This window comes from Aphelocoma coerulescens, chromosome 2 (assembly GCF_041296385.1).
Source record: "Aphelocoma coerulescens isolate FSJ_1873_10779 chromosome 2, UR_Acoe_1.0, whole genome shotgun sequence".
In the NCBI taxonomy this organism is placed as follows: domain Eukaryota; kingdom Metazoa; phylum Chordata; class Aves; order Passeriformes; family Corvidae; genus Aphelocoma; species Aphelocoma coerulescens.
In genome coordinates, this window is record NC_091015.1 from 147,576,153 (window position 1) to 147,590,328 (window position 14,176).

The 14,176-nt window shown below is 37.0% G+C and overlaps 1 protein-coding gene across 1 annotated transcript in view; it reads left to right on the forward strand.

Annotated features, from left to right (window-relative positions):
- Positions 1-14,028, forward strand: part of FZD6 (frizzled class receptor 6) — a 29,121-nt gene extending 15,093 nt beyond the window's left edge. Inside the window, exons 2-6 of the mRNA XM_069005282.1 lie at positions 3,753-3,949; positions 6,354-7,371; positions 9,735-9,883; positions 11,124-11,552; positions 12,042-14,028. Coding sequence (XP_068861383.1) covers positions 3,753-3,949; positions 6,354-7,371; positions 9,735-9,883; positions 11,124-11,552; positions 12,042-12,198 — 1,950 coding nt within the window. The 3' untranslated portion in view covers positions 12,199-14,028. The remainder of the gene's footprint in view (positions 1-3,752; positions 3,950-6,353; positions 7,372-9,734; positions 9,884-11,123; positions 11,553-12,041) is intronic.
- The last annotated feature ends 148 nt before the right edge of the window (positions 14,029-14,176 follow it).

Sequence of the window (14,176 nt, forward strand, 5' to 3'; positions counted from 1 at the left end):
TCACTGGAAATGTGATGTCAGTGTTCAAATGTAGTCAAGGCAAATAGAAGGCAAAGTATATTATGAAAGGAACAGAAATCAAAATTTAAAGCATTACCATACTAATATATAAATATATAAATGATAATAGGAGGACAAAATGACATGGAAAAAGTATAGTGAGGTCTGTTAGCTGTTTGTCAAAACACACATTAGGCTGCAAAACCAGAAGTTACAATAAACAGATAAAATGCAGTATTGTCTCAGCAATGCCTGCTTAAATTATGCAGGATAACTTACTGCTGTAGTATTTTACAAAGGGTTTAAGCTTAAATGATTGAAAAAGGGATAAGATGTGTTTCAGGAAGAAAGGTTTGTCATTGTCTTTTCAACAAACACAGTGGCTGTGTTACAACGTGCAGCTTGTTTCGTAAACCCTTGATTGTAGGAAACTGGGAGAGATATTGGGTTGTCTTATTACAAAGCCCCTTGCTACCAGCCAGGGTGGAATGAGGCGTCCAGCTGAATGGTCTAACTCGGGAGGACAGCTTGTGTTTTCAGAACATCAAACTTCTTGCTCTTGTGCTCGTACTTTCAAGTATCAGAAGGTAAATATTTTTAGCAAGCTGAAATAAATAAATACTGTAAGAGCAGTTACTCTTGGCAGCCAAATTTTTGGAATTCTACTCTGATTGCTTTATAGGCTAAATATAGCATTCTTCCTAAAAATTTGCATTTTTCAATTTATCAGTTAGGGTGGTTTTGCATTTAAATAAAATATGCTCTTTAAACAAATGTTTAGACAATGACAACATGCTTTAGTAAAACTCTTGCAAACATTTTATTTTTGCTTGTCGTTCATTATCTACCTCTAATATACAGTATCATTATAGATATTGTGATTCTTGTGATATTTCAGCTTTTAAGTAGCTTCATATAACAGAAACTCTGCTGGAGTAGTAAAGGTTGGTTTTATGTCCTGACTTTCTTCACTGGAAGTTTTCTTTATGTTAGTTTTGTGTATCAAAGGGGCAAGCTTGAAATATGTAACCTTATTAGCTATGTTGGAAAATGCTATTTAAAAACTGTTGAGTTGCTTATCAAAATAGTTGGTAAAATACCTCTGTAGGTAAAGTTGGTTTCACTGATATAAATATTGAGATTTTTTAAAATCTTTACTTTTCTAGATGAGGTTGCTGAAAAAGTTTTTGGCAGGTAGTCCAAAACTTGCTCTAGAAAATTAATTTTACATTTTATCAAGTGAGATGAAGTATGGGTGACAAGAAGGAAGAATTCACAACAATCAAGACAAATTCTACAAGAATTTGTATGTCAAAATGTCAAAAGTAAACTCAATTTCTGTAACAATTGAATAAGACTACCCAGGCTATTGTCTTTATCCTAAGTTCCAGGAAGAACAGAGCAAATGTAAATTAACATCTGAGAAGAAAAATCATAATTATGCAAAGGGAATTTAATTCATTTAGGGTAAGCTCCTGACTACTTTTTTCATCTGAGGCTGTGCAGCCTTTAGGAAATAATCTAACTTATGGAACTGGAACACAGTATACCAGAACTGCCTTTCTCTCCTTGTCATGAAATACTCAGATACTGGGTTCCAGCAAAGACAGCTCCAGAGCAGGCATCCAGAGAGGGGATCAAACTTCTGTGTGCCTGTTGTAATGGCATGTGCAGATGTAGCACACAGCTGGAGTGCTCTGAAGGGTACTGCCAACATTTTTTTGGTTTATCATAAAGCACTATTATGTTATTTTTGCTCTGCCTTGTCTTCTTCCTTCCTCCCCACACATTCCTGTATTTATTACCAAGGTCCCTTGAGGACTTGTACATACTCTATTTTGTAAGGGAAATTTATTTATCAATGTCTTCTCTTTTAAACTGCATGTTCAGTAGTAAGACTTGCTCTTTGGTAAGGATATATATATATAAAATAAATAAATAAATAAAATCTATTTGGTTTACTTAAAAGCTGAAAAAAGTAAGGGTGCTGTTCTGAACTCAGAATCTAATCCTTCTTTTTACAGCCATTGGTTGAATGTTTGAAAGACATAGATATTGGTGGCAAAGAATTAAAGAAAATTCTTACTAAATAAAAATCTTACTTAAAGCTTGGCCTACTTTGAAAATTCTATACAGTGTCCCTATTTAACATCACACTTCACAGTGTGTTAAATACTGTTTTAGCTTTCCTGACGCATGAATTTTGCTATTTACATGTGGTGTGAAGGTTCCTTATTCCTGAAATACAAGAGCTTTAAACAAAAAGACAGCTTAAAAAGCACTTCGGCTGACGTGATGCTGCAGCTGGATTTCACCCTCAGCCATGGGTCAGTTCCCTCCGAGTGGTGTTTCAATCAGCTTGTTAGAGTCTCACAAGCTGGAGCAGGAAGGGGTACCTGGTGTGGCAGGCCCTGCGGTGAGCAGCACCCTGCAGTGCATCCCGAGCTTAGGGCCGGTTGGAGCAGCAGTGGGATCGCAGCCTTCCAGCACAAGCACACCCCCCCAGCTGGGCTGCCCTGCGCTCTGCTTCCCCCCTTTTCCCTGGGACTCCTTGCAGGCCTGGTGAGCGAGCTGGAGCTGACTGATCCGTCCTGCCTGCCACCCCAGTGCTTCTGTGTGGGTCAGGTGTTGTCACACCATGTGTGTGCCTTGTGTCCTGGCAGTGCCTGGCACCTCGTGGCCCTACCTGGTCTGGAATGGAGTCTCCATGCCCAGAGTCACCGAGAGGTTACCAACACATGGTTGGCTGCTTCAGTTTTATTTCTGCCTGTGCTCTCTCACACGAGGCCCTGCTTCCACAGCCCCCCAGCTCCTCTGCTCCCTCCTGTGGGCCCCGATGCAGTGGACATTGGGCCCATGTAGGAGTAGGAGTGTGCCTGGTGATGCTGTCAGCGTGGCAGCTCTCACTTCCATAAGCTGTGCTTAAATCAGTGCAGAGCACTTGCGAAAATGACTGATAACTCCTGCTTTGTCTGAAATTTGCACACATGGTAGTACTTCGGCCAAAAAAATTTGCCCTAATAATAAAGCTGGGAAAATGTAGAACGGAAAGGCTGGGATTTTTTACTTAAAAGCCTGATTATGAATAATCAATTGAATGAATTGAGCAGAAAAAGTTAAACTTCATTCTGTGAATTCTCTAGTGAGAACAGTCATCAATTACTCACTGCCTGGTACTTGGTAACACAGGCAAAGAAATTCTCAGTCATGTTGAGAGAGATTTGAAATTAGATATTTAAAAATGAGAAATAATGATACTTGGATCTCAGTAATCAAAGAAAACCCCAAATTTCTTTAGAGTGAGAGAAGATGAGTACAACACACCACTTAGGAGTGAAAATGTAATCTAACAGGAGCTACAGGAACAGACACACCTTGAAAAACCTCAGGGCATTTGTTTAGAAGCTGACTGGTGTACAAAGGAACTCAGTGTTTTACTCTATTTTTTAAATATGTTGGGCATTCATAATACCTTTCAGATTTCTAATGTTGTCAAATAGGAAAAATGAAGTTTGGATAGTCAGAGATTTTCCAAGAGCCTGGGGCAAGGGCTGGGCTTGAAGTGTTAATGGATCCTCTTGCCACTCAGGCCAGTGGGTTTTGCTTTTTCAAAACTGCTGAACCAACATTATTTTCTGGTATCTTTTCAAACCTACATAGAATCAAATGTGAGGCCTAATGATGAAAGTTAGTTTTGGTGCTTTGAATTATCTTTATAAAATTGCTAACCAAAGCCTTTTTCTACCCTGTAGCCTTTTCTTATTCTTATGAATCTTCACTGTTCACCAGACGTCCACACATTTCTGTGCAGAGCCTTTGTCCCTGCCTGCCTAGATCAGATTCACGTGATTCACCCATGTCGAAGCCTCTGTGAGAAAGTGTATTCGGACTGTAAGCAGTTGATGGACACTTTTGGAATTGCATGGCCTGAAGAGCTGGAATGTAACAGGTATTTTTCATATTGACAGGTGGTGGGAGTGGTATTTTCATATTTGACCTAGACTGAGTTGAAAATCTGGGGCAGAATGTTAAATATCACCTAGCTGTAACTTCTTTAGTATGCTGACCCTGCAGTGCTTATGCACGGGACCATTTCTGTATTAAAACTTTTTTGTTATTCAAATGATCACCTGCATTTTCTGCAGCAGTTCTTTTCAATAATCAGATCTCTGCAATAGCTTTTTTACTATGAATTTCTAAAAGTTTTAAATGTTCTATGTTACGGCATAGATTTTGCTTTGGTATCTGATCTCTAAACTAGGGATGATCATGCTTACTATAATAGGGGTTATAGAAGTAATCATCATAAGATAATGAAATATAGAATAGTCTGTATTTGAACAGACACAGAACATTAAATAGTAGAAACTTTATCTTGCTCCTAACTGCTTAAATGTGCAAACCTACTCTTGTGTTGCTTTTCTTGTACTGCCTGCCAACTCTCTTGTTTAAAATGTCACCTTTTCCTCAAAAGTGTTTCCTGTTTCAGATAGAGGACAGTTAATACTTCATTTGGGGAAAAGATGTCTATGTATTTTAAGTGGAAACTACTGGAAGCACTCCAGTGCAATCTTCTTGAGATTCTGACCTCCAGCTGTGGATATTTATAAATTACTAAGGCCAGATTTTTTGTTGTTGTTTGTTTAACACACATCAGGTCAAGAAGTACAGGAAAGGAGCAGAGACTGGAAACTCAAATAATTTTCCTAACCCACATGCAGTTGCTAATCTGTGATAAGGCTGAGGGAGAGCTGGGACAGTAGTCCTGTGCATGGCCTCTGATAGAAATCACTACTGGAGTGAATATGACAAGTGGCATTAATGCCATTCTCCATAGTTCTGCAGAAAAACAGAAGTTGTAGGGTTTTACAACAAGAAGGCATTAACTTCTCCCATCTTCCGTGAGGTTCTATGCTACAATAGTGCCCCTCAGCACAGCAAATATCTTCAAGGATTGTTTTGAAAAAATAGGACAATTACAAGTGAATCCTATTATTCAATATATCTTTAAATGACATTTTAAACCAAATTATGTTTTTTGCAGGATTTAGTACAGCTCTAAATTATTTTATTACTGCTAGCATTTACTGAAAATGAACCTTTCCTGTTCATATGTGAAGTGATATCTCTCTGGTAGCCAGTACTGAAAAGTCCATGTCCATGTTCTGAGAAGTCCAGGATGTTCTTAGAGCAGCAAAGATCCTGCTGCTGGAGCCCATGGAAGAGGAGCTGGCGTGAGCATGGGCAGTAACTGGAATACGGAGGTTCACACTTCTATATTTTTACAGACATACATGAAGCCAATTAAGACAATGCTTGAATGAAGTTCACTCTTCACATGAAGTTTCCACATGTACTGCTCCAGCCTATGGTTAATGAAAGAATCTGCCATAGAATCGGTTTTCTTAACAATTAGTCTGGATTTACTTGGATAGCATGATAATGCAGTAAAACAGAGAACTGAAGGAGTTTTTAGCTTGAGCTGAGCTTGGATACTGAATTGAGGGGCTCTTGTAATAATGTTTGACAAAGACTGTTGAGATAACAGAATTTTACTTTAAAAGCTAGAATGCAGAACTTGTTCCTTTTAAACATACACTTAAACTTGGAATGCATATGAACATAAATCCCATTTTGAGTAAATGCTTACCTGCTTGAGTTATATAATCTTGTTTGAAGATATATCCAGCACTGCAAATACGGTATTACCTACATAAAAATTGCATCTTGTGTCCAATTAAAACCTTAAACAATTTAATCTTGAGCAGTTTTTCAATGAACATTGTACAGCTAGAAAATTGCTAAGATATGAATAATTTTTTACAGTGCTTGTATTTTCTGCCTGTGGTTTTTTTCAGTTAGGTAGTTTATTGTTGTTGACAATGAATAGCAGTACAGCACAAAAAATTATATTAATCATGTGCTAGTCATCAGTTATGATGTCAGTCTTCTTCCTTAATTGAAACTTGCATTTGGACAAGATTTTTTGCTGTCTTCAACAGTCTGTGTTCAAAATTTAACGAAAAAACTGCTGTAAATATTTTATGTACATATGTAAAAGTTTAGTAGAATCTTAAAGTGTAGAATGGTTGCAATTTGAGTTGTATTTCGCAAACTATGAAACAACAGCTAGAGAGCAACAGTTAAATAAACACATTTGAAATCTTCTAAAATGCAGATATTTGAAGTTTGGCTTTTATAATGCCAGCCAATTTTTTTCATATAATGCATATTTGCATTATCTATAAAATTTTAACAGTGTTTAGGATCAGATTTTTCTCATATTTCTAAGAAGTAGTTCTAGTTGAGAATGAGGGCTATTGAGATATTTTCTCTTCTGTTTATTTATTTAGACTAATCAATTGTGATGAGACTGTTCCTGCCACTGCTGCTGTAACCACAAACATACATGGAACCCAGAAGACCCCAAGCCAGATCCGAAGGGATTATGGATTCTGGTGTCCCCGACACCTACACACTAGCAATGGACAAGGCTACAAGTTTCTAGGAATTGATCAGTGTGCACCCCCATGTCCCAATATGTACTTCAAAAATTATGAATTGGATGTGGCAAAAAGCTTCATTGGAATAGTTTCAATCTTTTGTCTTTGTGCTACACTTTTCACGTTCCTGACTTTTCTGATTGATGTTAAAAGGTTTAGGTACCCAGAGAGACCAATCATATATTACTCTGTCTGTTACAGCATAGTCTCGCTAATGTACTTTATTGGATTTTTACTTGGGAACAGAACTGCCTGTAATGAGGCAGATGATAAGTTAGAAATTGGTGAAACGGTTGTCCTTGGCTCCCAAAACAAAGCCTGTACTGTCCTTTTCATGGTTTTGTACTTTTTCACTATGGCAGGAACTATCTGGTGGGTGATTCTGACAATCACTTGGTTCCTTGCAGCAGGAAGAAAATGGAGCTGTGAAGCTATTGCACAAAAGGCCATGTGGTTCCATGCAGTTGCCTGGGGAATACCTGGTTTTCTAACCATTATGCTCCTTGCAATGAACAAAGTTGAAGGGGACAATATCAGTGGAGTTTGTTTTGTGGGTCTCTATGACCTGGATGCCTCTCTCTACTTCGTGCTTTTGCCGTTGTGCCTTTGTGTTTTTTTTGGTCTCTCTCTCCTTTTAGCTGGCATTATTTCTCTAAACCACGTGCGGCAGGTCATTCAGCACGATGGCAGGAACCAGGAGAAGCTCAAGAAATTCATGATCCGAATTGGAGTTTTTAGTGGTTTGTACTTGGTGCCACTTGTGGCACTTCTTGGATGTTACGTTTATGAACTGGTGAACCGGAAAATCTGGGAAACTACTTGGGTGTTTGACCACTGTGACCAGTACCATATTCCTTGTCCTTATCAGGCAAGTAACATTTTCCTTTATAAATAATACTGTAACGTTAATTAGCAAAAACCCTTATGCATATCTGCCATGCAATGAGTAAATTGTTTTCATGTAGAGTAATCAGTTCAAAATCATGGAGTGATTAATTCCTCTTTAAGTCAAAATCAGTGGAATGTTACTTTTGCTTTTAAAATTTTAATCTAGTTGGTAGCATTCAGCAATTAAATTCCAACTTGCAGCTCTAACAGAATATATAACTTTTTTATAGTATTTGAACTTCATGTTACAAATTGTGATGGAGGAGGGTCATTCTCCCCAATATTTGTTTCTAAAAGTATTTGCTTAGTACTTGGGTGCCAAGTTCAGTATCAAACTGCGTGAGTTGAATTTTCATCAATTTCAGTTGAAGCTGAAATAATGATTTTTGAAAATTGGGACTAAATCGGATTTTAAATGCTGCCTATAACCACGGATTTAAAATCACTTTTTTCTTTTCTTTAAAGTGTAGAAGTGTAAACCACTTGAAATTACAGAACAAATTTCCAATATATTTTTTCCACAATAGCTGTCATTTGCAGGCTGATTTTCAGAAATGTGAAGAATTCTTTATAAAGAAACCAACCAAAAAAAGAAAGCAAATAAGGAAAAAAAACCTCAACCACACTTAAAATTGTGGAGGTGGTTGTATTTAACATTTGCCTCTTAAAATCAAACTTCCTTGGAAAGACTTTTAAATTAAATCTGCCTATGTTCATTAAATCTGTTGCAGTTTCAGGGAGTGTTACATACTTACAAGTATTGTTTCTTTCCATTTAAGAACGAATACATAAGAAGACAAGGTCATCAAAAGAAATACAAGTGTCTCATGTCATCTTTCATTGCATCACACTTCCCATCTATGTTTTTGCTGCAATAAACTATCATTAAAAATGAGGAATAAAAACATAGGCATTATGGGGTGATAAAGATTGATCTCTTTATGTTCTTAAACGTTACTTACTATCCTCTGGATTTAAGTCAGTGTAGGCTGAGAATAGCACAGCTCACAGACAAGACAATTATTTTGGCTTCCAATTCTGTTTATTAGCAAGTGTATTTTGGCTTCAGTGGGTTTTATTCTGAGCTCTGTATAAACCTAAATGCTTTGGAATATACAAGTTTGAAAACAAGACTTTTATGCTTTAAAAAAAAATCAAGAAACTTGTTTTGTAGTGCTTGACTGTAACAGCTTGGCATAATAACACAAAGCATGTGGTTTTAGCCTTTAATTAGCCCATTGGAAGGAAGAAATAGCAACATTAAATATCGCACAAAGATCTACTCTATGGGATCTGTCCCTATAAGAGACAGTGTGTGCTAATTGTGGAATAGCTTAAAACGCTTGGCCTTTACTTACCTGAGCTGGCTTGTAGACTTTTGTTACGTTTGCCAGATGAAAACCAAATAAAAACAAACTGAAGTAGCTAATGTTACCTGGCCAACAAAAATAGTGACTTTCATAGATGGATCTGGCAGATGAGACAAGTAGCATAAATTAAATTTGCAGCATGAGAGCAGAAGATAATGATCTCTCACTGAGTTAAATGTCTCAGCTCCTATGATACAGTTCTGCAAATAGGTGGATTAATTTTGCAATAAACAGAAAGCTACTGTGTAGTTCCTGTGGCTCCTTGAAGATGTTGTCTAATCAGATTAACTCCCAACTAATCCTTCCAGTACCTGAAGGGAGCCTACAAGAAAGAGGAAGAGAGACTTTCTACAAGGGCATGTAGTAACAGGACAAGGGAGAATAGCTTTGAACTGAAAAGTGAGTAAGTTTAGATTAGATATTAGGAAGAAATCCTTTACTTTAAAGGTGGAGAGGCACTGAAACAGGTTTCCCAGAGAAGTTACGGACACCTCATCCCTGGAAGTGTTCAAGGCCAGGCTGGATGGGGCTTTGATCAACCTGGTCTACTGGGAAGTGTCCCTGCCTGGGGCAGCTGGGGTGGGACTTGATGATCTTTAAGGTCCCTTCCAACCCAAACCATTCTGTGATTCTGTGAGCCACTTGCTGTTTCTTTTAAGTTGAAGGGATCAATCTTTGACACTTACCTCTGGAGAACATGTTTACTAATACTATTACTCCCCAAATTACCTTTCCTTTCAATTTAGAAGAAAAGCATTTCCTTCTGACAGATCTCTTCTGTGTGTATATTCAGCTGAACGACATCTGACTTGACTCTACATGTCTGATGTCTGTCTGCTGTACAAGCCTCAACAAAGAACAACAGTCATAAGGAGAAAGTCTCTCATTTGAGAAATTTATTTGTTTTCCTTATTTAAAAAAATCAACAAGCATATTTTCTTCTTTACATTTATTAAACTTTGGTATCTTCTAGGCAAAAGCACTAGCAAGACCGGAAATATTTTTGTTTCTGATGAAATATTTGCTAACATTAATTGTTGGCATCTCTCCAGTGTTCTGGGTGGGAAGTAAAAAGACCTGTTCCGAATGGGCCAATTTCTTCAACAGAAACCGCAAAAGAGAGTAAGAATTTTTTTTGCTCTGTTTTTTAAAGTGTATACCTAAATTTGGCTTTCAGACATGTTCCTTTATATATAGCTCAGGTAATCAAAATATTGTCCTCAGACCCTAAATGCTGCTTTGGGCATCAGCAGAAGTCCATTGGAGTCTGGGGAAGTTTTACATATGCAGTGACTTTTTGACAACATTCTCAGAATACAGAAAATATTTTCCTCTGCTGATTTCTCTCTTGTAGAGCAGAAGGTGTGTTGCTGTGTTTAGCATTGGCTAATACATCTCTGGTTTCCAGCTGAAGGAGGGAAGATAATTTCAGCCATCAGTTTAGTCCTTTTCTTGTGTTGTGACCACTTCATTTGACACAGTACTTAGTACTATGTTTACTGTCATGCAATAATAATATCCTCTCTTCTCCTCTGCCAGGTTTGTCTTATTTTAAAATTAATATTCATTGAACCCTCCTTCTATCACTTTTATTGCATTAATCTAGTCTTGCTATTTTTTTTTTCTAATGAAACAGAAGAATTCAGTTTTATTATCTAATTTTAGCAAATTTGTATCTATGGATTTAAACAGCTTATAAATTTTGTCTCAATTTCTTGTAGTTGTCATTTTTTCAATTCTTTTTTATGCCTTGATTATTTCTTTTCAGATTATCTGTTACTTATTAATTATACTGTGGTTTTAGATAATTTTGTTTCTTTGGATTTCCCAAGGCAGTAGTCTCTAAGCTCTTTTTATTTTACATCTGCATTCCTCGATGGTGAATTTGTAGCTTCCTTTCCCTCTCCCCTCTTTTTCCATTTCCTGTATAATTTTTTCTTGTGTTTCAGATGTTAATTGCTTTTAGCTACAAGAATTTAAAAATAATGAAGTCATTTTTATAATGCTTACCTTTCTTCAGTTGAAGGAGGTTGACTATATAAAGTTAACTTAGTAATGCAGCTGCTTATGAGCTAATCCTTCTTTTCTCTCTAGTAGATCATTAATCTACTTTAGTCATTGGACCTATTTGCAGAAGTACAAAATGTAGAAATCTGCTTTATTTGTTCCACAGACAATTCCTTTGGAGCCATTATGATTTTTTCTCTTCTTTTCATGTATAATTCTTTTCCCTGTGTTCATTAACATCCATCTCAGACTGCATCATTGGTTGCTGTTCTTTCAGGGTTTTGTGTACTAGTATTTATTATATTATAGCTAAGGTTATCCTCTTTGTTTAGTTATGTGCTTGTACTCCTTTCAGTCCAATCAGTGAGAGTCGAAGAGTGCTGCAAGAATCATGTGAATTTTTCTTGAGGCACAATTCCAAAGTTAAACATAAAAAGAAGCACTACAAGTCAACTTCACACAGACTGAAAGTAATTTCAAAGTCAATGGGGACCAGTACAGGTGGTACAACAAATCATGGAACTTCTGCAGTAGCCATCACTAATCATGATTACTTAAGCCAAGAAACTGTGGCAGAAATTAAAACCTCTCCAGAGACATCTGAGAAAGAGATAGAGGCAGATGGAGCATCAGCCCGAAGAGTCGAGGAAGGTGAAAACAGCGGAGATCAAATGTTACCTGGTTCTAAATTGACCGTGGATCAGATGGAAAGGAGAAACAAAGCAGATAGCACATGTCATATGAGTAGCTTGGCTGAGAGTATGAAGAGAGTAGCTGAAGGAAGGTAAGGCTCCCGAACTCAATCTTTGTTTACACGTGTTACCACTACTTTTGTTAGTTTTCTCTTCCTTCTCTGTGAAGAATCAGGGTGCTCTCAGTATGCAGCTGACCCTCAGTAGCTGTCAAGAGAGCTTGCAGACTGTGGCCATGTATCTTTAGCATATGGGCTGTTCTGTATTTTTGTAGGATTCTTCTTTTCCTTTTAAGCACTGTGTGCTGGAGCTTCAGCTTGTAGGATATTCTTGCCTTGTTGAACAGTGACTCTCAAGAAATCTGTGACTACACTGCAATCACTTTGAGAGGTGATGGGTCTGAGAAAGAACTATGGTGACCATAGGCTTGGAAAAGTGTACAGAACTGTATTGCATTCTTCTGAAAAGAATTCTGCTGAAGATACATTACGATTTCGCTACTCAATTTTTTTCCCCCGTGTAATGGAAATTAAACTGTGCTTAAAATTGACTCTCTGTGTTCTATTTTTCATTACTTACAGAATAACTCCTAAAAATGATTTTAGTGAATCTCCTTCACTACAAAGGAGCTGTTCCCAAATACCTGATGTCTCACAGTCACCTTCTGTATCACTACTCGTCTATTCAGCTTCAGACACCAGGAGAGAGTTGGATTCAGGAAACAGTTCTAATCCCTGAAAGATTGAAAATTTGTATGAACATTTGCATTGTGTAAAACTGACATGAATTCTTTGTTACACTGGAAATAATGGATATTCTGTGCCTTATTAAAAAACACACATATCCTGCTTTGCACTTAAAAAATGTATGTTTCGTTAGCCATAATGTACTGTATTTAATCCTATCCAGGACTAATGGAAATTGAAGTTCTGTAGGACATGGCAATAATGTAAGAAAAATATGAGAGACTAATATTATTCCTTATATAAAGAACACTTTGTAATGAATTGCATTAAAATAATGCTTAGAAAGCACTGTTACTTCTCAAGGTATAAAATTCCATCTGCCTCTGATATTTTTCAAAACTTGTTAATTTTTTCTCTTTTTTACTGTCTCTTAAACAACAGTATCACTTAAATAAGAGATACACAAATTTCTAAATACTCTCTGAATTATGTATCATGCTGTATCAATTATAGCACTGGTGTATGGTAGCTTGTACACTGAATATGAAAGGGAATCTGGAATTACAGCAATTTATTTTGTACAGTAAAATGAATTTTGTAAATAAGTGACTGCATAAGGTCAATCTTTAGAACTACTGTTTTGTATGTATTGTCCAAACTTGGGAAAGTTCATGTGCTTTCCTTAGGGCGTTACTGAAGCCAGCAGTCCCCTGGTGATCAGCCACCGTGACGCAGTTCTGAGAAAAGCGGGTTGGACCTTTATCCATAACATGCACTGATATTTGGGGTGAGATGGGTCCTGTTACAGGGATGTGTCCTGCTGCAGGGATGATGCAGAAAATGCAGCACTGTCTCAGAAAAATGCCTCTTGGAGCCTCTCCTGGTGTGGTGTTCCAGGGCATGGTGCCAAAGAAAACACCTCAGACTCCTGGGCTCGGTGGGCACAGTCTGACGTACAGACTTTGGGCTTTTGTCCTGAGCTGCAGCAAAAGCTCTTCTCATGCTATTTCTATGTGAGTAACTTCATTTTTTTTTAGATGCTGTAGAGAAATATCTTGCAGATAACTGCTGCAAATAACTGTTGAGTTATAAATATGCAGACTTCTTTAACAGTCTATTTACTGAGAAGACAGCCTTAATACTTTTCCTACAGAGCCTAATTTTCTATTATGCTACAGCAATATATTTTCTCTAAATCAAAAAGGCCTTAATACATATAGCCTTTCTTATGCTAGGTGGTTCTCAAGAGCAAATACTGCTGATGTGGGTAACAGTTTCATTGTCTGACTTCATTTGAGTCAAGATTTTTTAAGAGCCAATGGGATTTATTACTTGAGATAATTTGGAGACAGATTTTGCTGTTTTCTAAACCTAAATGTCGGTGCATTTTGTAAGACTGTCCAGCATCTTGCATTCGACCACTATTAGGAATATTTCTCAATGTTTTGATATTACACAGAGAATTTACTGTGAGTTGGGGCAGCATTCATGGTGATTCATTGAACAATGAAAATTGCATGGTACAAAGGACATGTAAATGCTGGAACAGCAGGAACAACGGTTCTGATAAACCAAAGTTGTTTGTTTTATCCATCGTGCATTAAAACTGAAATTTATATTACAGTATCTGCATTTTAGTAATTTGTAATTTATTGCCTTCAATGGGATATGCTCATTCTTTTAGAATTTTCCTGTTAAAAGTACACAGAATTCTTGCTACTGAGTGGAGAGTAAGAAAGATATGAAAAATCTCCTGTGAAAAGGCGGACAAAATACCCTTCATTTTTCTAGTTCTGTTTGTAACTGGGTGACTTTATACACATGTTCAGTACTTTTGTTATTACTGTATTTGTTAGTAATAAAATACGCTGTTGTATAGTAAGAGCTTCCGAGTGGATATTTCTTAATAACTAGATGTGGCATGTTTGTTGCTCTACCTACTGCTGTAGTATTTTTGCACCTAAAACACAAGTATTTTTAGTAGGGCTGTGTGAGTTAATAAGTATTGCAATGTTTTTATTCCTCCTGTG